This window comes from Chaetodon auriga, chromosome 19 (genome assembly GCF_051107435.1).
Source record: "Chaetodon auriga isolate fChaAug3 chromosome 19, fChaAug3.hap1, whole genome shotgun sequence".
Taxonomy (NCBI): domain Eukaryota; kingdom Metazoa; phylum Chordata; class Actinopteri; order Chaetodontiformes; family Chaetodontidae; genus Chaetodon; species Chaetodon auriga.
The window spans coordinates 9,164,948-9,191,885 of NC_135092.1; the positions used below are offsets into that span (position 1 = coordinate 9,164,948).

The window sequence follows — 26,938 nt, forward strand, 5'->3', positions numbered from 1 at the left end:
TCATTTCACGTCACCCGTCAGGAGAACAAGTTGGCAACATGCGAGGCTAACCTTGAATTACAGGCCGATTTTATATAGCTCTTAAATAAACTATATTATCACTGCAATTCTCTTTTCTTTTACAATGCAGAATACAGTGAAGATCCAGGCCACTGTGGGCTAGTGAAAAAACGCATGTGTTCTTTAGCAGAGATGACATTCAATCACTAATAGCTAGGACTTGTCGTGCACAAGGCCAAACGTACCCTTACGACCCACTGAGGACACAGAAGCCATCATTTTTTATAGTAAATCTCACAAGGGATGGCTGAAACGTATAGCTACATATAAAACATATACCAAAGTATACCCTCTCCCGCTCTCCTTAATGCTCAAGCTATGACCCCCTATCAGAGAAAATAAAAGTTACAATGCCCCCCCGCCATACATTTTCAAACAGTCCCTAAAAAGTGTGAATTTCTTATGAGAGGCCCATGGGGAAACAGCAAGAATATGATGGTAAGAAAAAGTGGGAACTTCCTACAGTGAGCTCAATTCCAATGGCAGAGGTAATCTTAAACATTTCTGTGATTAAACTGTCCCTTTATCATGGCCTGAAAGTAGAATTAACGCTCTGACTGAAGCCTTTTTTTGAAAGCCCTGTGCAGCACATGCCTGCCTGATATGCCATTCCTCCACATGCTGCAAAATGTAATAACTAAAAAAAAAATATATTGCTTTTTTGGTGCAACAACTATGATGGCTCTTTCAAAGATTCGCTTTTAAATCTCACCTTGAATCTTTCAGTCAGTGCAATTTTCTCCTTCTTCTCCTCCCTCTGCTTTTGTTTCATCTTCGTCAATAAAATGTCTTTCTTGTATTCGGAATACCCTCGATTCTTTTAAGAGGCTGCAGCTGAAGAAGCTCCTTCTATCGCCTCTCATTCCACACATTCTGTCTTCATTTACCTGTTCTCTCTCCTCTCCTCCTGTCCCTACAGCATCCACTTCTCCTCTCCTCTTCCCCTCGCCTCCACATCTGTCTCCTCTCTCTCCTCTCCTCCCATCCATCCATCCATTTCCATTTCTATGCTCCTCTTCCCTCTTCCCTCTCCATTACCTTTACTTCTCTCACCTCCTTCTCCCCGAGTCCCCTCTGGCTGCCACCACCTCCTCCTCCTCTTCTTCCTCTCCTGTCAAAATCTCTCCCTCCTTCCCTTCCTGCCCCATCCTTTGAGGTCATGTTGTATCAGATCGATCACGGTCATTGATCTTCCAATATCCTGGTAGGCAAGCCTCTCATTTCAAGACAGACCATTAGCCAATCATTAATCTAGATCAGACAATTAACCAATCATTAATCTAGGCCGCTATTCAAACTGAGGCTGCTGATTGGGTCAATGGTGACCTCTGACCCGTGGGTTACCACAGCAACAAAAGGTACATCAGTTAAACACTCCCTACTTCAGCAGCTGTTAACGATCTCATCTGGTCTCCTTAGATATGATTAAGTTAAACAATCTCATTAAGAGCAGGCGGCTGTCTGGTTCTGTCTAAATTGGCTGAGCTGCACACACACACACATATACATACACAAATGCACTACAGGCCAAATGAATAATAAAGTCTCACAAAGTCTCACATAAGACGAGCTGATGCCACTTTTGAAACATGGACAGCAGTTTAAAAACACAGTTTAAACTGTGTCTTTATTCACACGTGTGACTGTGATATTAGCTGCACAGTAGAGTTGCTGACATCATCTTATACTTCATGAAGGGTAAATCAACTAGCTTACATGTGACACCTGGGAGCAATACAGACGCTGGACACACTGCTCAGAGCACTTGCACGTTCTTGATATAAATACCACTTTTGTAACGGTTCAATTGTTATGCTTTTGTAGCAGAAATGTAAACTTGTTTATGGTTTTTCGACCAGTGTGCAGGATTGGACTGCGTTAGGCGACACTTGTCAGGCTTTCAGGTGTTACATGCACACATAATGCCGTATGAAACATTGTGCACATTTATACAACCACTAGTACAGTTTAAAAAATGACTATAAATCTGAATCAACACCTCTCTGACAACCAAAAAGCTTTACACATTGTTATTTATTGCAGGGTTACTGTGTAGATGAATGGTAATGTTTTACAATAAGGTATGCAAAGATGTGAGTAGTGACTCAGGAATGAGTGACTCAGGAACAACCTGCTAATTCTTGAATCACTTGTGAGTAATTCCTGAATAACTGTGACACTTGACAGGTCTTATATGGACGATATGGATGAGTTACTAGAGAACAGGCAGGGAGATAATATATTAGTAAATCATCATCTAGTGATTAATTCATACCTGTGAATCAACATACCGACCAGTTTGTTCATGTGTGGCTCTTGTGGCACATTTTAATTACCAATGAACCTGTTTACCTGTGGAATGTTCCAAACAGGTGTGGAGCATTCCGTGTCTCTCCCAGTCTTTTGTTGCTCCTCTCCCAACTTTTTTGAAACATATTGCCGGCATCAGATTCAGAATTAAGCATATATTTAAAATAATGATAATAAAAAAAATATCAGAGATGCTCATGAGGTCAAACATTAAATATATTGTCTTTGTACTGTTTTCAATCGAGCATATGTTGTATTTGTGTTTTTACACCGGGGTTGTAAAGCTAGAATCACTTGATCTCATGATCAGATCTGCATCCATTGATCTGTCTCTGTCTCTTTTCTTTTATTCAGTGGTGTCTCTGCTTGTTTTGCGTTATCCAGCTTATTCATTCACAGCCTGTCCCGCTGACACAGTTGAAGGGGGTGAAGTGGGGGTAAAGTGAGGACGGGGTTAAATCTCATTGGAACGTGCGCAGAGGACCGCGCTCTCGTGCTGGAGGTCTCGCCGGTACAAGTGTCGGTACAGAGGTTGACTCGAGCCAAGCAGCGCGCGCGCTCTGGAAAGCTTCTACTCGGGTGTTTAACAAGGGGGGAAAACATTTTTTTTTTCTTTTTTTTTCATACCGGGATGAAGTACTGTTGTCTTGGCTCCTGCGCTCTGGATGATAATGGGATAATTTTCCTTCGAAGCCATCAAATGCTTCCAGTGGTGGATTTCATTGTTTTGGAATGTGTTTGATGCGCATTAACCTGTTTTTTCGACATTTCCTCCTCTGGGCTTGCCTACACACTCTGCTTCATATTTTTTTTTTTCTGCCACTGGAATATGCGGACATTTTACTGCTTGATTCCACGACCTGTTTAGTAATCAAAAGGCTTGAATGATGAAAATCTTTTGAGATGAAAAGCAGCACTTTTGGGGATAATTTTTTGCTTGTGCGCGGCTCGTGCCTCATCTCGCGCCTCAGCAGCCTGTTGTCTGTGTCCGTGGAGAAACACACAACTTTGCCGCGAGCTGGATCCGGAGCTGGAGCGGGGGCTGCAGCTGGTCTGAGCGGCGCACCAGGGCCACACGCAGGGGCCCAGGAGGGGGACCAACGGAGCGGCCCCGGTGTTCGGCCGTTCTGTGGGTGGACGGGGCATCCGGTGCAGCTGTGGAGCGCGGATGATGAAGACGGTGGTGATGATGATGATGAATGGCCCGGCGGCTCGAGCAGGCACTGGGGTCTCGCCACCATTATGTTTACTACTGTGCGCTCTCGTGTTTTTCCCGCCGTGCGCTCACTCGCACCCGCAGCCGTGCCAGGTGCTGAAACGGATCGGCCACACGGTTCGGGTCGGGGCTCTGCACGTTCAGCCTCGCTTGCTCTCCTCCACCGCCGGCAGCGGTTCTGAGGACTGGGACACCGATCGAGGTTTGAGTGGGAGCGGGGAGCGGCGGGTGGAGTTGGAAAAGCAGGTTAAAACAAGTGCCAGTGCGCCTGGATATGGAAGCCTCAGGACTAGAGGCACCGTTAATAGCCAGCGGGGGTCCAGCAGGAATAAGAGCCAGGCACGGCAGCGGGAGGAAAACACCTCGAGGGAAAACCGCGTGTTCGCACCCCGAGACTCGGTCCTGCTCGCGGTCGAGGCTCTCAACCGGGCCGGATTGTTGCCATACAATTTATCCCTGGAGCTTGTCATGGCCGTTGGGTCCGGACTCGGCGAGCTGCCCGCGTTCTCCTCCTCCTCTGCGGGGAGCCCCGAGAACGAAGACCCGCTGTCCTTCGTGGAGAGCGTGTGTCACACCGTGATCGTGCAGGGGGTTACCGCCATGATCGCCTTTCCACGGAACCGGGACGAGCTCGTTAAGTTGGAGTTTGTCTCGCTTGCGCTTCAGGTGCCAGTAGTCAGCGTTGTACAGAGGGAGTTTACGCGCAACAGTGAGGTAAAAAAAAAAAAAAAGGAAAAAGTTATTCCTAAGTTGCATTTGAACTGCTGTTCATTGTTGATTACTGCACCTCGGTGCACAGCTGCAGTGGACCGAGTTTGCACAGGTGTAGCAGATGTTCTATAAAGAAAAATGACCTCAGGTCACTTATGTTCACTTGACACAAACAAAATATATGATGGCAAAAATGGATTTTCTCAGTTTTAATACGTGAGGAGAATGAGTTCATGTGGATTGATATGGCCTAATTCACCATCAGTGGCCCAGATATGAGACAGAGGCTGGATGAGGGAGACACTTCCTCCTGTTGTTTTTGCTTTTTTTCCCCCTCTTCTCCTCAAAGCCCTTTCTTTTCAGTATTGATTTCAGCAGTCTTTGTTAAATGGCCCAAATGACGCTTAAGTGGCAGATGTTCTTGATTTTCACATGAAGCACCAAATTGAGAAAAGCTGGGGTTGTTTCAGACAGAGACAAAAATTGCGAGGAGCATGAAGAGAGCACAAGATGGCTCTGTCCATGGTGCTGCAATCTACAGTATGCACTGGGTGTCTGCAGAGAGTGCATTCACTCTTCGTTTACAGACGAGGTTACAAGTAAAAAATGTGATTGAAGTCTACGTGCACCCAGCAGCACATGCCCTCAGGTATGTGTGCATAAACAAACGCTTTGTTGGTATTCAGCATTCAACGGTGTATACGTGAAGCAGAGTTTCAGCACCATGGAGATAGACAGAGCAGTATAGTGGAGTAAGAGTCAATTTCGTACTATACTTCATTTCGACAACTTACTACCTGGACAGCTGAATCCCCACACACACACATACACACAATAGTACAGCTTAAGATAAATGGAAGTCATGCTGACATGTGCAGTATTGATTTAATTTATTTCCTTCCATCAAAAGCAGGATAAACCTCCCCTTATCAGGCTTATGTATGGTAATCATGCTTTATATTGACATGTGATGGAGGCTAATTCAAATGGCCCAGTGGTTGCATTGAGTAGCGCCATCAATCAATCTAAAGTCAAAGCCCTGACCAGATTTTGGCCTAATATTATGTCTGTACAAGAAAACCCATGTATCCAGAACCACCCAAAAGATCGAGATCAAGTTCAATACTACTTCTGGCACCTGGCCATTTCCAGAGGTGAATGCTCACTGAATAGTGCACAGCGAGGAGATTTTGAAGGAGTTTTCCAATGGGGGCAAAATTGTTCTTCCCCACTTGTTCTTGAAATGACTTCACTATAGCTTTGGCGAGACTGCAGTACATGTGCACTTCTTTTTACTTAACAATATACTCACTTGGCAGGAAACCATCATTATAGGAACTTCTAATCTGCAGTGGCATTATAATTTTTTAAACCAATGGGCAGTGTCTTTTTCTTTCTTTTTGTCATTCTGTAAAAGTAGGCATGACTTTTTGAGAAATGGTGGCGTACCATTTTTTATAATTAACTCTTTAGTGACTCAGGTTAAATTGAAGTGTTTGATTGGCATCCATCCATCTGTAGAATTTAGCCTTAATCTTAAGAATACACAAGCTGTGAAGCATAGGCGGCTGTCAAAACAAGCCATGTAACTGTTCCAAAATGAGGCATCATTTTATGGTCTGTATCCTTTATGGATTTATGGTTAGGCAACTACAACTACTCGGTTCAGGTTAGAGAAAGATCGCCCTCATGTTTACTGAAAATCAACCTTGACGGTTGATAGGAGGCAGTGTGTGAGCTTAGTCAATTTCATAAGCTGAGGAAAAAAAAAAGCTGTTCTTGTGCCAAATATACAAATTGAAGATTATCACTAGAGTTTGCAGCTGAAATGTGTGAGAGAGAAAATGACTCAAAAGTGTAAACACTCTAAATTAATCACTGGGATGGTTCATCAATAACCATTCTCTGGAAAAGACACCTGCTGCGTGTGCGTGTGCGTGTGTGTGTGTGTGTATTTGCGTGTGCAGGTAGAAATCTCTTTCACAAGTACAAGTAGACACACCCACACAGACACATAACAGAAAATGATTGAGTGTAACTATGCACTGTAAACCACTTTAATTAGGTGGCACTAACAGGGAAGTTACTGCATATCAATGAGTAGGGACTAGCAGTCAGCAGTCAGACTGCTTTTGTGTGTGTGTGTGTGTGTGTGTGTGTGTGTGTGTGTGTGTGTGTGTGTTTTTGTCTCTCCACACACAACCATCCTGGGAGGGGCAAAGAAGATCATTGTTTTTTTCAACACTCGCACAGAGGGAGAGAGAGAGACACACACATCAGAACCATTAGTTAGACTGAAGGGCTCTGGGACACTTGCCACCGACTGAGCTATAGGAATGTGTGTGTGTGTGTGTCTGTGTGTGTGTGTGTCTATGCGTTTCCAGGGTAATATCTAATTTCCTGCTCTGTGCACAAGGAAGCGTTGCGCTGCAAGTAGTCAGCAGGTGTTTGAAGTCCAAACTGCTTCTTAAAAGTGAAATAACAGGTGTAAGACAAACAACTAACAAGGACAGATTGACTGACGGGTGGATCAACGGATGGGCATTTGGACAGGCCGGTCGATGGTTGGTTGGTTGGTTGGATTTGAGGATGAACAGGCAGAAAAATTGACTGGGAAATGGACAGCCATGCAAACAGTTTGTGCAGCGCTAGTGTGTGACTTTTTGAGAAATGGCTTAACTCCCCTCTGACTCAGTCTACTTTTACTATCAAATCCCAACTGAAGGCTGACAGCAGTTTCTCTGAAAGCAGACTTTTCAAAATATGAAAACCATTTCGATGTCTTTAGAGGATCTCACCAGCGTTTATTTGATGACCTTTCATTTGACAATTGTGTTATTTATTCCTATTAAATTAAGGTTAGAGAAAGTTCCCTGTTGGAAATGAAATATAATATTATAATATAACGAATCAGTGAGCAGCCTTTGATAATGTAATCTGCCCACAGTTTGTTATGTAAGTGACAATGATGTGACTGCGGCATGAGAATATGGAGCTTATGGACCAAAGGATGAAGTGACCCCAGAGTGCAGGGACTAGGTGGGTTGGGAGTAGGTGGTGAGGGGTTTTGGAAGCAGCACAGAGTTGAGAATTTAGCATATAAAAGGCCAGGGACTGAGAAACTCCTTGAGAAAGGAAACTCCCTGGGAAAGACCAACTGTCTCTGATAGGAGAACCTAGTTTTGAAGTGGAAATCTACCCCATGCTGGCCCACAACCCTAAAGCTTGTGGAAAATAGATAGAGCATATTCACCAGTATCTTGAAGCATATATGTAAATATCTGTTGCTACTTCATGCAATTATCTACAAATGAATGCTGTTTGCATTAAAATGTGTGGCCCTTCTGTCGGGCATAAACACAGAACTATAAGTGGAACATGAAGGCAGGCAATATAAAGTACAGAGAGGCATGCGGTATCCCTGTTGCCAGCTCACTAGATTCATCTGTACAATCTAATTAAATGCACCAAAGTATGTAACACATCCTTCCTTTGCTCAGCTTATCATGTTCAGCGTTTACAGACAGTATCGGACAGGTGTTGGTCTAAATGTTATGGTGGTGTTGTGCTGGCATGCATTAGTTTGTGCATGTGCAACTAACAATCACATGAGTGCAATTCATGGTGCATACAGTGTTGCAGTCTCAACATGTTTTTAGCAGGACAGACGGAAGCCATTGGTTTAAATGAGTCCGGAAATACGTCACAGGCTTTGGAACAAGAAGACTTAGAAAGACTGTCTCACAATATGGCTGTATTGAGTTCCACAAAGCATAATTTGTCAATGTCAGCTATCACAATCAGCCCTTTAATTCAGCCCCACATCACTGACAACTCAAATGGGTCTATGTCAATCCTTAGAACAGCAGCACTGATGAAAATCAGTCACTTGTTAAAACAATCATATGACCGACATGCAGCATTTGACGTACTAACCTCTACTCGGCATGCAGCAACTGAAAATGAGCCACCATTGTAGTGTCTTCAAAAGTCCTTCTTCAGGATCGTTTTGTGCAGCCTCTGTGGTAGATGTGTTAGCTGCCTCACATACGCACTCATACAGTGTGCCAGATATATAAGAAGGAAAACTTGTCAATATGTCAATAAGTAGCTGAATTCTTTACAGCTCACGATGAGTTCAGGCTAAGGGTTTGAGGGATGATAGTAATATCTCAGAGATGGTTTTTGTCATGAATATTTGTACTGAGAAGATAAAAAAAACACACACTTGTGTACACAGGTACACATTGTAAGCCTGGAATTATCTTTTCAATTACATGCTGGTAAATTAATTTGAAGATTATGCTGATCAGGAAATTGGAGTAATTATGTCCTCAGCATCTGTCTGGAGATAACAGATGAATGATAGGGCTTTGCTGACTACAGGGGGAGTTTTGTCCCTTCATAAATACTGCTGGCATTGACACAAGGAGGTCAGTGGGATGACTGGCTAAGACCTATGGGTAGGTCTTCAAGGAGTTATGGGTTGGGGCCGGAGGGATTTCTTGCTATGAAAGGAACAATAATGAGACCCCCCCAGGATATTTTGCAACATTTGCAATTTATTTTTCTTGCAAAATCAACATTTCTCTGCAAATTCTTCCGAGGACAGGGCTGTGTTCTATATATTTACAAAAGAAAACATATGTCATAAAATACCAGAAATAAATCACAATGCGTCATTGAATCAAGAAAAGATTAATAACCAAGTCATTACTAGTTTATTTGATTTGTCCACAGGCTCATGATTCTGCCAGCCCCTGCAGTTTTACCATACAGCAAGGGCTGCAAGTTTCTTGGAATAAAAACTCACAGCAAATAATATTTTGGTGGTGGAAATCACAGAAAAAAAATATATATTTGAAGAGAGAAGAGTGATGAAAGAGCACAGTGACAACAGAGCTGGGATTTCCTGGTGCATCGAAAGCAGCAGACCTCTGTATTTATGTAAGAGAGCAGGCAGTCGCACTTTCTAGCAAAATCTTTCCTGTTTATTTACATGAGGAACAAAGAGAGGGTTACAGATTTGTGGTGATCACAGTGCAGAAGTGCTGCAGCTGAGAATAAATCCTCCAATCCTCCTGAGGGATGAGAGGAGGTGAGGGTCTGATGCCCTGTGGACTGCATTACCATTTCTTTCCCTGACACGGGACTTCTGAATCTGAAATAAAACACATTGTATTGCTTTTGTTGGTGCTTTTGTTGCAGCCATAATCCATCCATGTATATGCAATAATCAGATGAGTAATTGTCTTATTTGCATGCCTTTTGGGTAGAGTGATTAATGGGATAAATGAAATTAACCAATAGACTAATCTAATGGACTTTTAGTGCAAAGCTTGTGTAAAAGTTGTAAAGTCAATTAAACAGAGTTGCTGAGGGCCTTTTAAGTGTGTGTACGTCTGTGTGTGTGTGTGTGTGTGTGTGTGTGTGTGTGTGTGTGTGTGTGAGAGAGAGAGAGAGAGAGAGAGAGTATGTGAGTGCATGCAAGCAAATGCATGACTAATTGATTGCCTGGGTGGCTGGTATGTTGTGTGCTGGGTACAGTATGCCAAGGTACTCTGAAGCAGATCTGGCAGCTCATGCAGCCTGATCTGGCCTATTTAATTTTATCTAAAGTACTACAGGAATGACTGTGTCATCTGTTCATATTGTATCTGCTCTGGTCTTCTGGTTTATAATCCTGTCAGTGCAGCGCTCTGTATTTGTAGTGTACAGTAGGTTTGTGCTGGTCTGAGGGAGACTGATTCGGTGGTTTTGCCTGTTTCAGCCAATTAGCTGCAAATCATTCAGGTTTTATATTTATTTAAACCTGCGTTTCTGGTCACTTTAGCGCTTCTGGCCACTTGATGTGAACGTGAACGGTTTCTTTAGCTCGTAAATGCTCCACTTGACCAGCTGGTTACTAACTGTGTCTGTCTGCCATTTGTTGCTTGCGAATAGTGCACAGTGGATGTATCCGAGTGCTTCACTGAACACTGCCTGCTGTGTGAGGAAACGATGTTGGTGACAGCAGTGACAGCAAACTAAGGCAACAAAGCTGTGAGAAAACCAAAACATTGTCCTGAAAATGGGGTAATAATTCCCTCTGACCGAATATGACCTTTTACACTATACGTGGTAATTTGTGTTATTATAAGAATTCTAATTATAGTCGTGTTAAGTGACATTATTTCCTTGTGCTACTGGTGCCTTGTCACATAATCACACGCTGTCAGTGTCAGTATTTGCTTATCATTTGTCTGCTGATTTGATTTTCCTGCTTGCAACCTTACGCAATGATAATATTAACTGTGACCAACAAAATAAAGAAGGATAATGGATTTTTCGCTGCGGATTAGCTATCTGAAGCAAATTTAGGGCCTCTCAAAGGTGATTTAACATACTGAAATGAAGTGAAACTGAGTGCAGCCTGGAAGGTAGGAAATCAATATTAAAAGCTACAACATAGTTTGGAAAATGGACAGCAGCAATATAAAGAATGCGCAGCTCGCCACTGATTGGCTAATACACGTAACACCACCTCTGTGGTACTTTAACAGAATATATTGTTTTTCTCCTGTGAAGGTGGCCAATTTAAATCATTGCTGACAGGAAGCCCATTCCCCAATTTACAAGGCAAGCACTCAGCCTTTTACGTACAAACTATAGTGAGATCTATGTTGGAATCTGAACATACAAAACATTTTTTAATAAAACTTCAAAATTTCAAAACAAAGCATATATTCAAGTTTCTCATTTTAGTGTCTTTCTGGTGCGTTTAACCATCTGGTGGCTTACAGCGCTCTGAGACCACACACTTTATCATTCCTGGTCCAGGTGGAAATCACACACCACCGCCATGCCCTGCCCATTGATCTGTCCACGCCTCATCAATCAACTGATGAAATTTATGACTTGCAGATCGGAGGTGTGAATTCAATTATGTGGAAAGTACCACGTGTGAAAGACTGCCGTTGAGTTTCTTCAGGTTTGAGGTGTTGCTTAAAATACAAATAGGGTGCACATAAAAGTAGATGTAGTGTATTTCTTATGATGTGAATAATGATATTCATGGGAGCGGGTAAGTGGAGGCTGAAATCCATTATATCTAACAGACTGTGTTTGTTGTCGAGGAACAAATTGAATGCTAGTGATAGAAAGTAATTCCTACTGTTAGATTTATAACCTTTCTGTCTTTCTTTACTTCCTTTTCTCTTCTCTGCACTGCTACGCCTGTTTCTCCTTCCTGGTGTCCCCTCTTCCTGTTCATATTCCTCTCTCATCTTCTCCCCTGTCTCTTAACCTTGCGCCTCACCTGCTCCTCCGCCATCCCTCCATTGTCCTTATTTTGCCTTTCCCCCTTTTTCTTCATCTTGTTTGTCCCTTTCTTCCTTTCTTACAATATACCCTTCATTCCAAAAACCTTTGGAACCAACGTCTAATTTTTTTTATCTCTCTGCCCTCTGTGTAATCCAACTGACCCTCACTGACCCTTTCCCCCCCCCGGTCACTACTTCTTTATCGCTCCCATCACCTGAACATTTTCATTCACTTTATTTCCTCCTGTTTATTTGTTTAACTGCCCCTCATCTCTATCCCATCTCTCCAATCCCATTCCCCATGCCCTTCCCTCATGTCTCATCCATTTATTTTCTTCCATCGTCTCTTAAATCTTCCTCATCTCTCCCCCTTTGCACTCATTCCCTTCTTTTCTCTGTATCTTTTGCCTCCCTATTCCCAAACCACCCAATTTTCTCTCTTTCTCTGTCTTTCACTTTCATCCTTCCTAACCTTTCTCTTCCTTTGTGTAAACCTTTCACACCCGCTTGCCCAATCATCTCCCATTACACCCACTCCCCTTTTACAATCTCTCCACAGAATCCTCTCCACTTCCAAATGGCGATGCGGACCATGGAGGCCCCACCGTCCCATCTCCTCTATTCCCTGCTGATGATGAATGGCTGGTGGGACATCAGTGTTCTGCTCTGTCAGGAATGGGACATTAGTGACTTCCTCATCCTCATCAAGAACAACACTCGCTTCCACCTGGGCACTCTTGTCAATCTGACAGCTCCCGCCTCAACCTCACCACAGTCTTCATCTTCATTATCATACTCAGGAGTGGCATCAGGTTTCTCAGCAGGAGCAGAGGCGTCATCGCCATTGTCGTCTTTACCTTATTTCTCCTCTGCTGCCTCATCTTCTGCCTCTTCGTCCACTTCCTCCTCTAAATCAGACCAGCAGCAAGCTCTCATGCGGCAGCTGGAGGCCCTTCGAGAACCTTCATCCACAACAGCACTGTTGACATTTGGGTGCGAGATCCGCGAGGTGCGCCGTCTGTGGACGCTGGCCAGTCGGATGATGCTCCCAGAGTTTCACTGGATTTTGGGGGACAGCCAGAATGTGGCCGAGCTGAGAACAGAGGGGTTGCCCCTGGGGCTACTGGCACACGGGGTCATGGGGTCTCCTTCTCTGGATCACTACGTCCACGACTCAGTGGAGCTGGTCGCGCGAGCAGTGGGCAGTGCAGCCCAAGTGAATCCCACCCTGGCACTTATACCTGGGACTACTAACTGTATGGATGTACAACTGAGAAACGGCAGCTCGGGGGAATACTTGGCAAGGTAGGGAATCAGTGTCGATTCTTATATGGTAATTACACACACACACACACATTCTCATAAAATGAATGGAATGACCACAAACTCTGAGTTCTGTTGATGTAATTTTGATGATTGAGGATGATGTTTCTGCAGCATAAAAATCTTTTTCAGCAATATGACATCTATTTATGCATGTCTGTCCAGAAAACAGAGTGAAAATAGGCAACATAAACAAGGTCGGGAAAGGAGAGTGATAGGTTTGAGGCTCAGTAGTAGTTCTGTATATTTCAGGCCATTTTCCCACAAATTACAATAAGTGTTTTTATTGAAATGATTATTTCTTTTTCTGCCACTTGAGGCTTGCAGAAACAGGCTGTGAACACAACACTGACAAAGCCTAACTGTTGATATGAGAAACTTGCATACAGTTGCATATTAGGCATTCAACACAGGCAGAAGAACATTAACATTCATTTGGGGTTGTGTTTCTGGCCACCTGGAAAGTCTTCGTCCAATTTTTACTCCATTATTAGGTCTGTTTTGGTTTCCACCAACTCCTGAGGGAAATGTCTGCCTCTTTAGCTGCTAAATGCCAAATGTAAACTATAAGCTGACTTTGTCTGTCTGCTGTGTGGTGTTGTCCAGGGAGCATACAATGGGGTGTTAGACCTATTTCACTGAAAACAGCTTCCTGTTACATTAAAAAATGATGCTGATGAGAGCAGTGACTGAACTGAAGCAGGAAAGTTGCAGCCTGGAAAAGAGTGCACTGAAAGGTGCCATAATACTCTGTATAACTGGGGAGAACTGCAGAATCAGGTGGCAAATCTATATACACATTCTGCACATGCAACAGTATGAAATACAGTATACTGTATCAGTATCAAAGCAAAAAATATCCATGTCTCTCACCCTGTTTCTCCACTGTATTGTTCCTTTGGGCCTTTCTGCTGCCTGCTTGTTTTTTGCCTCCCCTATGATCTTTTTGTTGCTCGAGAATATACTTCTCTCACGTCGTGCAAATGTTTGGTCACAGTCCAGCTCCATGGAAACACATCTGCACAGGCGTATGCATGCGAGGGCAAGCACCATATTTGAACGCACCCTACATACACTCAATAACTGTGGCAGTGTGGTAAAATGATAACGTGTGATAAATTGCATTTAGCAGCAGCGCAGTAATCTGCAGCTGGGCCACTCTACTTATATTGCTGAGATATAGGCAATGTGTGTGATCATGCACCACTGCATTACAATAAGAGTTTGACCTTTCTTGCTGAGATTCCACTCAAAACACCTGAATCAGCAGAATGATCATCCCAGGAAGATAATTATACGAGCGTGATGAGCCTGAACGGGCCGGAGGAGATCTCTGATTGTGTTTACATTTTTTTTTTTTTTTTTGGTTCATTTTAAGCTGCTTGATTAGTCCATCGGTATTTTACATATCACAGAACAAAGAGCAGGTGTCACAGGACCTTTTGCCAGGTTTATAAAAGCCCTGTCGCTGACCCTGGGAAGGCAGGGGATTTACCTGAAGAGGTTTAATTTCCCATCCTGGATACTTCTAATACTTCTACGTCTAATCTACGCTGTGATGCACTCCTGGGATTTGGAAACAGTCAGCCATTTTCGTGGCTCAGGGAAATCTGTAGGTATTAGATAGCAATATACGATATACTATAAAAAGCTGTGGATGCTGGGGAAAAGGAAAGGACGCATGTTTGTATGTAACCTGCAAAGATATAGAAAGGCTGTTTTCTTTCCGAAGTGTTATTCCTTTTTTGTAATTCAGTTTCTGTAAAGCTGTGGGACTGTTTGGACTGCCGCCTCGCATTCAGGCTACTGGGATTAATAGATGTTGACTTATTGTTCTTTTTCCAATTTGTGTGTGTCTGTCTAGGTTATAGAGATTGGCAATAAATTCAATCAGGGTCATGATCGTCATCTATTACTATTAAATGCTCTTCCGCATACTATGAAATATATTTGTGTGTGCAGTCGAACAATGTCAGTGGTTTCCTTTTCTTTTTGACATTATCCTTAATCTGATTGTGGAGGCAGGGTAGTTTAGTGGTCAGATACACGAGTCAAATGTATCTGTTTTCCACCTGTATCAAGCAGCACCACCTGTGGGTGTTTCTTCTCACCAAGAAGTCAGTAACCAACTAATTTTTGTGGTCTCATAGATATTTCTTCATGTGCTGCCAGTGACTTGCAGTGGGATTACTCCATGGCTTGTTTTCTGCTTAGCACATGCCATTTGTCAACAAGCAGTGCAGGCAGAGTGCTAAACATCCTGACGATTTCATTAAATCACAATATTCCACACAATGGCAGGGGGCTCAGGGATGGCCTGAGGGAGAGTGGGACCATGAATGAGGTGAGGGTGTGGAGGCTGGAGGTCGCAGTTGGCGGTCCTCAAGTTCTGCAGAAGAATAAGATGATATTTGCACATGAAAATTGCTGAAAATCAAACTATTGTATTTAGAAAGCAATTTTGACTTATTTTGCTTCAGGGCTGTTGGACATTTGGAACCAGGAAAAGTGCTTAGACACATTAAAGTTTGATATTATTCTTTAATAATGCTGTTTTTATTAAGTCTGAGTTCAGCTGGGGACCTGTGGATGAGAATGAGGTGGATGCAAATGTGGAAAATAACAGAAAGCATATGGCAAGATTTTAGAGAGATGTTAACCCACAGGCCCGTATTATTTTAATTTTATACAGTATTTTAGCTTTAAACCCTGCTTTTCATAAGCACAGTGAGTTTGAATATGTACTAATGATGTTGAACTGTTTCAACTGTTTGAAAGGAAAAGTTGTAAAATGAACATATATAACATTATGTTATATATGCTTAAAAAACAGGTGACTAAGAACTGGTTGAATAAATGTATAATCACATCACATCAAACAAATAGGTGTTCATGTAGAGCAGCTAATCACAGTTGTTCAGTACAGTTTATGTCGCTGCAGTCGCACTGTATAGGTGCTCTGGGGGAGGAGTGTGTACAACTGGAGTGACACGCTCGCATCGCTGCAGCAACAAAGAAAATCATGGAACTAATTAGTCACAGCAATTAGAAAATCATCACTCAACAACCCTATAGCTCAGCGCGTATGTGACTTTTATTGTCGTGCCAGAAGCTGCATTTCCCTTTGGCAGGTCTTGTTAACGCAGCCTCTCTAAGATCAAGCTGATTCAAAACAATGACGTCCTGTCGCGCACAATGGCACAATGAATGTTTCTCAAACACCGATGATGACAAGTTTATACCTCCTCCCTCTTTAGTGACAATCAGCCTTTATTCATCAGGCTTTTAAAAAACCTATTGTGCATGAAATGCATTATTTCAGTATCACGTCATTACCAGATGGAAATGAAAGAAGTGAAAAGACCCCCCAACCCCCCTCTTTTTTGTAGATAAAAATCCAGATAGCAGTTTCAACCTTTCAGCTAACAAGCTTTCAGCTCATGGAAACCAGTGGTTCCCAACCCTTTTGGCTTCTGACCCCTGAAGCGGAGCTCTGGTGTCTTTTTTTGGCCTCGAGTTGTGACAAGCTTGCCACAGAGCGATACCCCCTTGTCAAAAAAATAGCAGTAGATTAGTAGATTTTCTTTTTCCTCCACCTATACCTGTTAATCATCTGGTGATTCCTCTTGCGAACCTGCAGGTCTTAAACTTTTCATATCCGATGATTTTTTTTTTTGTACGTGTTGAACCTGCTGTCATTTTCAGTCATTTCCCACATTTCTGTTGTAGTGAGAGGAGCGCCTCTGGTTTCGTGTGAGAGCTGTGGTATCAGGTGCTTGGTGGATGAGTTGACCTGGAGGGTGTCACCACAATGGTGTTGAAGCCAGAAAGCATGTGACAGATGAGCAGCAGAGAGGCTGTAGCTGTTCTCAAGCTGGACATTGAGACCCTCCGGGGGGTATATCGCATGATTATTATGGACTTATTGTAGAGCAGAGTCGCTGGCGAAGCCATCAACCAGTCACAAGGGGGAATAGCTGATGATATATAGAAGCGTCTGTCATAGGGGATTATGGCAGGTGAGGCGTTGAAGAAACCACCGGCTAAACCAGTTCCAGCGTGACCTAGCAAGTTAGGAGATGTTGAGAAAAATCAGGCAGTTAAAGGCTGCTTGAAAATGTTGACAAGGTAAATTCTTAAATGCCCAAAAAGGTTTAAAAATGTTGATTTATGCAAAGCAATTACACAATTAAAGAACCACAAAAAAATAGAAAAGCCATCAAGGATAATAGATCAAGGACTAATTAATTGGTACAACAGAATCCACATCACAGCTACACAAAATTGAAGAGCAAAACCATGAAAACAAAAACATTTGGACAGATATTCACCCAGATGTTTTCCTCCAGGCTATGTGATCAAACTAGAGAGCAGGTGTCAGATAAGGGACTTCCATGGTGAATATGGATGGTGAATATGTATTGGATGAGGGGTATGTTACAGGGGAATTTGAAATTGAGAGCAATAAGTGTGTGTTCCTCATTAATCAACATACACCAGGACCCTCATATCAGACTTAATCACAAAGAAAAGCATGTTGACACACTTGGTTTGCTCTGGTCCAACTTGTGCTGGTGTTTGGTGGCATTTCTTCTCATTCAGTAAGTGACAAATCATATAAGGAGTGAAACATAAGATGTCCCTGAACAACAGTTCACTGCAGAAGCTGACCTCAACATGACATGTTTTCAACTGGTTTCTTTTTCAGAATTGCCAAACTGTCACTTCTTGCTGTATAATTTCATATGTATCTTTAGATTTTATATGAGGAAATAATGAAAGTAATTGTTTACATTAAGGTACACATATTCATCATTAACTAGCAGCTTATTGGCATGCATATTAGAAGCATGTTTGTTATTTATTAGTCAACATAAAGCACTTATTCTGGGCGTTAGGGGATCAGGGTTATCAAGGTCATAATTCATGTACAACTTCCTTGCTTACTATCATTATCATTTGAAATGTGTGGTGAGGACATTAGCATGACATGTATGTGTGTGTGTGTGTGTTTGTGTGTGTGTGTGTGTGTGTGTGTGTGTGTGTATGAACTCTCTGAAGCTGAAGCTCTGAAGGGAGAACTAATTAGCCTGTTGTGGTGTAATGTTTGGCCGGTGTTTTAAAGTAGCCTGAGGGTACGGAAGTTGAATTCTTTTAGTTCCCAATTGAAAATGATTCCAAGGGAATCTTGCCAATTCTGGCTACTGCGGAAAATTTAAAATGTCCCCAGATCAATTTTCATCTGCATGTTTATAATATTTATAGACTGGATACACTGAAATAAATAATGGATGGTATGAATGAAAAATGAAACGAAGATAATCTAATAATGTCGGAAGATTAGCATTCCATTATGAGAAATCAGATGATTAATTATTCTTTATTTCAAACAGGGTTAATCAGTTACTGCTGGCTATTCTGCTTGGCTGATTTATGTATTTATTACTACTTTCAGTCCATCTCTCTTCATTTGCTGTCTCGGGCTTCAATCCAATAAGGATCAGGAAGCGCTTCATCCTCATGGTCACATTGAGATTTTTTTTTTTCTTTTATCACTGGGTTCCATTTGCTGAGCCGTCTGAGAAAATTATTTCAAGGCGCATCACGTAGCATTCTGTTTAAGACATACTGTAGCTGCAAGGGACACTTTATAGGCTATAGTACAGCATTACAATGGCAAACTCTGTGTCCTACTGTATGTGCAAAGATTCTTTCCTCTCATAAATTACAATTACACGCAACTAATTTGCAATCTTCAGAACAAAATATCCTCCTTCAAAAGAAATGTTAAAATCTGTTTTATACAAAGAATATAACATAAAATGTAACAGGGATCTAACATTCATGCTCTCAAGAGGATGAATCCAATTAGTGTCCTTTCCTTTCCTTTGGCCACTAATTGGCCCAATTTTCAACTTGCACAGGTGATATTGCTCTATGCAATGTGCAAGCTATGAAAGGCTCAAGTATTTAAATGATCAGATTGCTGTTTCATCCAACATTTAGTTGTTATAGTGTGATAATAACATCCTCTAGGAGCCAGGATTATCTTGTTTCAGTACTGTTGAACTGCTGTACGAGTAGATGATTTGGATTCAAAACAGCATTGTTCCTGCACTGAAATGTAGAGTGTCTTAGTCCTTGAAAGTATGATCAACATGATGAAAAATGTAAGATCAGACTGTTACTTCATTCTAACTAATTCTATTACCTGCTTAAATATTTTAGGTGCTTTTCATACTTGGACAAGCAGCAGGTTAGCACGATGCTTTATTGTGTGTACTCTATATTTTCAAACAGTATGTAACTTTTTTGACATTTGAAGAGAAAAGGCTTCACGGATATGGACTAACCAGTGTCTTTGGTAAACTTAACACTATCTCTGATAACAAATTTGGTTGCACGTGCAGAGCAGGACAGAGCCACTATCCTTAGCCTTTACCACAATCGTGCCATTCAGGACCAGGACAGTGAATATGCTATGTGCTAGTCTTGATGGGGGGCTTTTTTAATGTAATGTAGACACAGTGTAGTAGGTATGAACACATCTAGCTCATTTGCATTTAATGTTTGCAGCTTACATTGGATAACCACCGTTTAATCCATTCCTCACTCTTTTGCTCTTGTTTTTTTGGTTTTGGAGATGGAGGAAAAAAGACACCACCATGCAAACTCTGCATTACTCTTACTTCAGCCCAATGCACACCGCTTCAGAATGTAGCCACGACAAATCCAAAGTTTGACAGGCCTGACGAGCCTTGATATGGTTGCTAAGTTATAATTGGAAAAATCTTTGTTTGAGGGATTTAGTGAGCAATAACTTTCTATAGAGCCTTTGTTTCACAGTGATTGCATTCATTTGTAAATATATATATTTTTTAACTTCAGTGTATAAGTTGCTTTTGCTAGACATTTGTACATTAGTACGTTAAAAAAAATAATTCTCCTATGCCTTTGTCAGTACACCCCCAAAAGTGTAAAATCCATTCTAGATAATGTAAAAAGTGTAAATATCAACCTTTTATCAAAGATCCTATTAGCCCATTAGTAAGGAGTCAGTGCAGGTATTACACTTGATATGTGTATGGTATACTTATGCTCCTTCTATTAAAAGGGTATGGAACAACACGGCGCATGCTGTTCCAAAGTGTCTGTATTTATAGTGTGTATAAACCTCTGAGAGGGACTGATAAGGTTTGCCCACTAGACTGAAAAGCTGAGGGAGGAGAGTTACTGGATAGGTGGAAGCTGGGGAGAAGAAAAGTAGGGTGCGGAAAAAGAATGAGAACGACAGAGCAGAAAACACAGAGAGAGAGAGAGAGACATTTCACATAAATACTGTAAATAACCCCAAGAGATGTAGATACAGATAAACTACAGGGGGCAAAAGTCCTGCATTGACAGATAAGATACAGACAGGACAAACTTCAGCAGCTTATCTTATTCATTTTTTCCCCAACAGAGACGACCCTTCTTGATAAAAATCATTTTGCCCACCAAAGCCGACTATAGTACCCTGATGTGCCAGCCAGCTGTGCTATAAAGATAGAAAATGCTTTGTAATAAATGCCCCCTTTGAGGGTTGCATTGCCTGAACCAATGCAAGTAAAACACTTTCCGTTCCGGGAGGGATTGGTTTAACAAGGAGAGATGCTCTTGGCAGACGCTCTAATGCTGCTGAAAAGGCAGCGGTTTTTGCTTATGTCTCTATCATTTGATGTCAAGAACAAGATGTTTTGATGCTAACTGAAAAACAACATGTTTAATGTTGTTGACTAATATTTTGCAAGTCATGTAAGATGTGAAAATGTAAGTCCACTCCCTGCTCTTTTCATTCAGCTTGCCTTACTTGCTCACTCCGCTTTCTAGTTTGGCTAGTGATGTGAACACAGACGCAGCTTGATATTATGCTCAAAAGCTTGTTTAGGTGATTCATGAGGGAGGGAACACGAGGCAGACATGACATTGAGTTAGTGTCCCTGTGTAATAGAGGTGATTCACGCCGACGTCACTCATCAGCTTAAAATACCATTGAGAGTCGTCTGCTTCAAATGCCATCCTTTTTCCTTTTCATTTCACCGTGTGGAAATGACTCATGTCACATTGTATAAAAAGTTAAAGCATAGTATTCATTTAGAGCATACAAGGTGCTGTAGCAGTTCACTGTGTGGAGGAGGTCAAAGTCTCGTTTGACCCTGCAAAGACCCGATGTGTCCAACAGTCACCCGTTCTTGCACTGCTAGCTTCCCTTTGTCGTTCAAGCTTCTCTGAACCAGCTTTCCAAGTTTTGTCACAGTTGTGCTTTGTGTGATCGGGTATCCTGGGTTAAGAGTTTATTTAAAAGAGGATGCATATCACCGTATCAGACATTACATTTAGATTTTAAGCAATTACATTAAACAAACTTGAAGATGAAAAACCTAAAATCTTTTTACCGGTACCTTCATAGCAAAGAGGAAAAAAAGCTACGGTGGGAATTGTCAAGAGAACAAACACATTCACACTCTTTGAAAAACACTTCAAAACTCAATTTTGTGTATGTTACTGTGAAATAATCAGTGGTGGAGGAAGCATTCAGACCTTAACCAAAGTAAAATACAACAAAATAATAGTCCTGTACTTATACACAAGTACCTAAGTCTTAATTGTAAATGTACTTAAAGTACCATGCAGAAAAACTTTTGGATAGTTTAATCTAACAGTATTTATGTTGCTTAGTTATATTGTCCTAATTAATAAGGTGAAATATTTAATGCCTCCAGTAATTAGTAACTATAACTGCAAAATAATGTGGATTAAAGATACACTACTTCCCTCTGAATTTTTGGGAAGAAGAAGTATAAAGTACCATAAAGTTGTACTTACTTGTGTAAAAGTACTTAGTTACAGTCCACCGCTGCAAATGAATAAATACTGGAAAATGGCATCCTCGTTGCCACTTCCTCTTCCCCCAGACTGTAAAGGTAATGCAGTGTGTGTGTTCTTGTTTCTCGACCATCACAAACATCTGAACTCATCACAGCAGTCTTGTGGGTGTGTCAGGTCAGCCACTGCAAACTGGTCAGATTAGAGGAAGGCAATAAGTCCATTCATGAGTGGAGCCAATCAGGATCAAGCCCAGTTGTAATGAGTACCCTGGAGTTATGATTATGTGTGTGGAGCCACAGCAATGCCTGCTCCACAGCCAGTGTAGTCTGTCCACTGTGGCTGTTTTCTATTTACTGCTCCCCGCCTGCTTCCTGTTCATGCATGAGAGAAAACGGCCCAACAAATCCCTTACAAAGAGTTGCATGGGAAAACAAACAGCACTGACTATGCCTGTTCAACCTGGACATTATCATCCATGTTTGTTGTAGCATGTCATGTTTGTTACACTAGTGGGCTCGAACAATGTTGAAGTGACCTTTGAATGAAAAAGAGCACATCCGACTTTCCAAGAAGCAACTTTCCACTGCAGGCAAAATCATGAAAAACTCACTTGTACAACTCCACTCTGCTGAAGAGCCCTGCTGGTATCAGCCTGAAACTGTCTGTAACTTCCAACAATGAAACACACTAGCATGCTATTGATGTCTTGACTTGACACTACATTTGAACTGTTAATATGTGACCTTTTGTTTAAATGTGACATTTCACTTTTAGCACGCAACACCGTCTGCACTGTCAGGGAAGTGCAAGAGCACGTCACCTCCACTGTGTATAATGCAGAAAAAGACACACTCTGCAGGTAGCTTTAAAATCTACAAGCTGCAGTGAAGACACTGACCTTCAGACGGACTAGTTGAGCTGTCAGGCTGAGTTAACGCCAGTTAAAGATGTTGGAGAGCAGACAAGGTGGTGGAAAGGGGAATTTTCCAGTGAGCAAGGTGACAAGAAAGAGATATTTTGGAAAAGGTCACATCATTTACATCATTACCTCCTGAAGGCAAATGGAAGAGGTGTGCATCTCCTTGCACAGAATGGACGCCTGCATTCTTTCTCAAATCCAAACGTATCCATTCCAGTGGACGAGTGTGTGGGTTTTTTTTCGTTGTGTGGGTGTGAGTGTCTGCGTCTGCTCTGGTATCTGACACTCTCAGACAGCCAGTAGCATGGCTGAGTGAGAGAGAGGCGTGATTACTGGACCGTGGTCTGACTTATCCTGTCACACACACACACACACACACACACACACACACACACTAGACAGCCACTGAGGCCACCAAGATAATACACCTCTCTGGTGCTGATGTTACACCATTAAATTGGGATTATATACAGTATATATATGTATTTTTTATATATATATAAATTAACCAAGGGTAAAATATAATCGTACATTTAAGCCTGCAAACCACAGCTATACAAATCCTAAAGCATTTGGAAAAGGTAAGGCAAACAACTAAAAAAGCAAGCCAGCTGAAAACTTCTCTAGCAGCAGTGTGTCTTGCAGTTATTTTGATTCTATGATTTGAATTATGTTCCACGCATGCATGTTTTTTGAGAGAGAGACAGAGAGGTTTGGCTTTCATCATGCATAAAGAAGATATACATGCAAACCGTCCTGTGATCTCTGTTGGGTCGTTTTAACTTGTGATAACTGTTCCTCTTTGATGAGGTCGCATTCGTGGTGTTGACCTATTCCTACATGTACAGAAGTCAGAAGTAGTGTAGCGTGATGTTGTCGCAGCAGAACCGGTCAGGGAGCAGGCGGGGGTGGATCGATGAGGCACCAAAGCATGTGGCTTTGACAAGAGGGACTGCTGTTCGGTTCCCAGTTACAAGTGCTTCCAACAGGCCACCACATTCTTAACTTTAACCTTAACTAAGTGCATGCTATCTGCTCAAGTACTGGACATTTCTGTCCAGCTACCACCACAATGATGGAACATATCACAATGTGCGGTTTGTTAAAGATCAGTATGCAGTTATTTATGACACTGGTCAAACACATTTTCTTTCCGTAGTGAATTGTGGCAAAGGGTTGGAGGACTGCTCAAATCCACTTCAGTTTGAGAAGAGAGTCCTTTCAAACTTGTTAGGCTCTTTCTCAGTTGACCACTTAATAGTGCATTTATTGTGTGAAACTAAACATTAGCTCTATGTGTTAGCATAGAGCACCAGTAGTAGGCAACAGAGATAAACAGTTTTCACTGTGCTCTCTCCATGGTACTGAAATATTTAAACCCAGTCTCACCATGTAAAGTCTGCAAGGGTACATACGTATAGAACCAATGCTAAAATCTTGGCCCCGGTTTCAACTTACTCCTGGATGTGTTAAACTATTGTCCACAGTTTGTTTCATTTGTTTCCAGAGACACATCTGTAAGGACAGAGACAACCAAAATCTACTGTGTATAAATAAAGTCTAATTACCAAAAGACCAAACGTGCTCTTTCCTACTGTAATTTTTCTTCAAACCTCTTTCCCTCTCATCCTCTTCCCTCCCCTCCCCCTATCTCCCCTTTTCCCTGTGTTATTTCTTTCTTCTCTTTCCCCGCATTCCCCTCAGATTTCTGTCCAACACATCATTTGAGGGCCAGAGCGGTTTTATATCCAGAGACACTCTTAGCCAGAATGTCATCTCAGAGGCCCATCACTACATCTGGTCCCTCCAGCTGGACCCTCTAGGCCAGCCAACCTGGACCCGCCTGGGACGCTGGCGCAGGGGGAATGTTCTGATGGACCAGGGGGCCTGGCCAAGCCATCAGGGTTCTGGGGGCGGAGGTGACTGGCGCCGATCCACACGGCTGCACATGCGGGTGGTGACCCTGGTGGAGCACCCCTTTGTATTTACCCGTGAGGTAGACGGGGATGGGTTGTGTCCCGCGGGCCAGCTGTGCCTCGACCCGCTCACCAACGAATCTTCGGTTCTGAAAAGACTTTTCCAGAACCTTGCAGTACCCAACGCATCTGTTCCCACAGACTATAAGAAGTGTTGCTATGGGTACTGCATCGACCTGCTGGAGAAGCTGGCAGAAGACATGGGCTTCACTTTCGACCTCTATATTGTAGGCGATGGGAAGTATGGGGGGTTCAAGAATGGTCGCTGGACAGGATTGGTGGGTGATCTGCTCAGCGGCGCTGCCCACCTGGCAGTCACATCATTTAGCATCAATTCAGCCAGAAGCCAAGTCATTGACTTCACCTCACCCTTTTTCTCCACCAGCCTGGGAATTCTGGTCAGTACTTCTTGTTCTCTGGTTCTCTTACGCATCTTTCTTCCACATTTTATGCTGATTTTTCTTTCTTTCTTGTTATATATCTCACCTCTGCTACTCTATGGTGCTTCCTTCTCCTTTTTCTGTCAATGACCTCACCTTAACTGCCTTGCTTGGTATGCTGGTGGTTGCTATTAATATGGCAGCACTTTCGTACTGCAAGGCCTACCTTATTAGATTCTAATGCAAATCCTCATATGGGGCTAGACTGGTGAGCATACAGCTTTGTGGGGTAACCTTATTACTACAATTACTATACACAGTCTCACTGGCTGACAGGCATAGTGATGGTAATCAGTCTCTTCCTCTCAACATGCCACTATAGAGGGAGAAACCCTGCTTTATTTACTAAGGATGTCTCTTCCATTATCTATGTTTTTTGTTTTTTTCCCATTTCACTGTAACTATCACTCTCCCAAACAACACTGTCACAAGCAGCTCCTCTACCAGCAGATTTGAATTTGATCACGCACTACTCCGTTGGGATTATGAAGCGCATTTTTGTCCAATTAATGCTAAGCTGGTGAATTTGTGGCTTCCTTGTGTGAACTGTTTTCTCTAATTACAGTATCCCATCTTGCTTCCGTGACTTTTTGTGAGACTCCTGATCCTGTTTCAGTTCCTAGCTCAAATTGGTGAAATAAGCCTATGGACTGTATAATCCTTTGCTGAATTTCTGATGAGCAAATAACCAAATATTTTAACCTGATACTGAAACAGCTGTGGCACATAAAACAACAAAAAGATAGCACTGTATATAACAGATATGATATTTCCAAATCCAATCCACACTTGTTTTTGATTTTCCGGTCCTAACCCTAAAAATCGCCACGATATATTAGAAAGTTTGCTTTCAGACAATCATTTTTTGGCGTTTATTCTACACATGAGCAACCTGTAACAATTAAAAAAAATGTGAAAATGACATGAATTTCTAACTTTGATAATATCAGTTACAGAAATTTCCCTCCCCTTGCGCAGGTCCGTACCCGCGACACAGCTGCACCCATTGGTGCCTTCATGTGGCCTCTCCACTGGTCCATGTGGCTCGGCATCTTCGTCTCCCTCCATGTCACCGCTATCTTCCTCACCTTGTATGAGTGGCACAGCCCCTTTGGCATGACGCCACGTGGACGCAACCGCGACCGGGTGTTCTCCTTCTCCTCAGCGCTGAACGTGTGCTATGCTATTCTCTTTGGGAGAACAGTGGCCATCAAGCCGCCAAAGTGCTGGACCGGCCGTCTGCTGATGAACCTCTGGGCCATCTTCTGTCTGTTCTGTCTGTCCACCTACACTGCTAATCTAGCTGCTGTCATGGTGGGGGAGAAGACCTATGAACAACTGTCAGGGATACATGACCCAAAGGTACATAAGTCAGAAGGTCCTGAAAACTGAGTGACAAGATCCTACATTAATACACTGTTTTCTATGAACAGTAGAACGGTGTTGAGTACATACATTTTCTTTACATGTTTTCCATCAATTTGCTTTATAATACTGAAATCTTGGTTCTCAGATGTGAGACGTCCTTTCATTTAGAAATGTGGTTTTGAAATCGACTAGGTTTCATTTGTTTGTTCATGTATTTCTGGTACATTGTTGTTTATTTTTGTCTGTCTTTGCAAACATGATCGCTCCGTTTTTCTCGAGTTCATGGAGACTTACAGGCTCTTTAATTTCTCACTGAAAGTCTCCCTGATATTCACTTGACAAACTGCAGACCACGAGGTTAGGCATCTTTTCTAAATTTTAGAAGAGCTATTCTTGCGAAGAGTACAGCCTTTTAAACTTTAAGTCAGCAAAGATATTCTTTAATT

The 26,938-nt window shown here is 42.3% G+C and overlaps 1 protein-coding gene across 1 annotated transcript in view; it reads left to right on the top strand.

The window, feature by feature from the left end:
• The first annotated feature begins 2,859 nt into the window (after positions 1 to 2,859).
• The window catches only part of grin3a (glutamate receptor, ionotropic, N-methyl-D-aspartate 3A), a 42,423-nt gene continuing 18,344 nt past the window's right edge, over positions 2,860 to 26,938 (top strand). The window contains exons 1-4 of the mRNA XM_076758994.1: positions 2,860 to 4,300; positions 12,158 to 12,903; positions 24,413 to 25,082; positions 26,103 to 26,486. Coding sequence (XP_076615109.1) covers positions 3,539 to 4,300; positions 12,158 to 12,903; positions 24,413 to 25,082; positions 26,103 to 26,486 — 2,562 coding nt within the window. The 5' untranslated portion in view covers positions 2,860 to 3,538. The remainder of the gene's footprint in view (positions 4,301 to 12,157; positions 12,904 to 24,412; positions 25,083 to 26,102; positions 26,487 to 26,938) is intronic.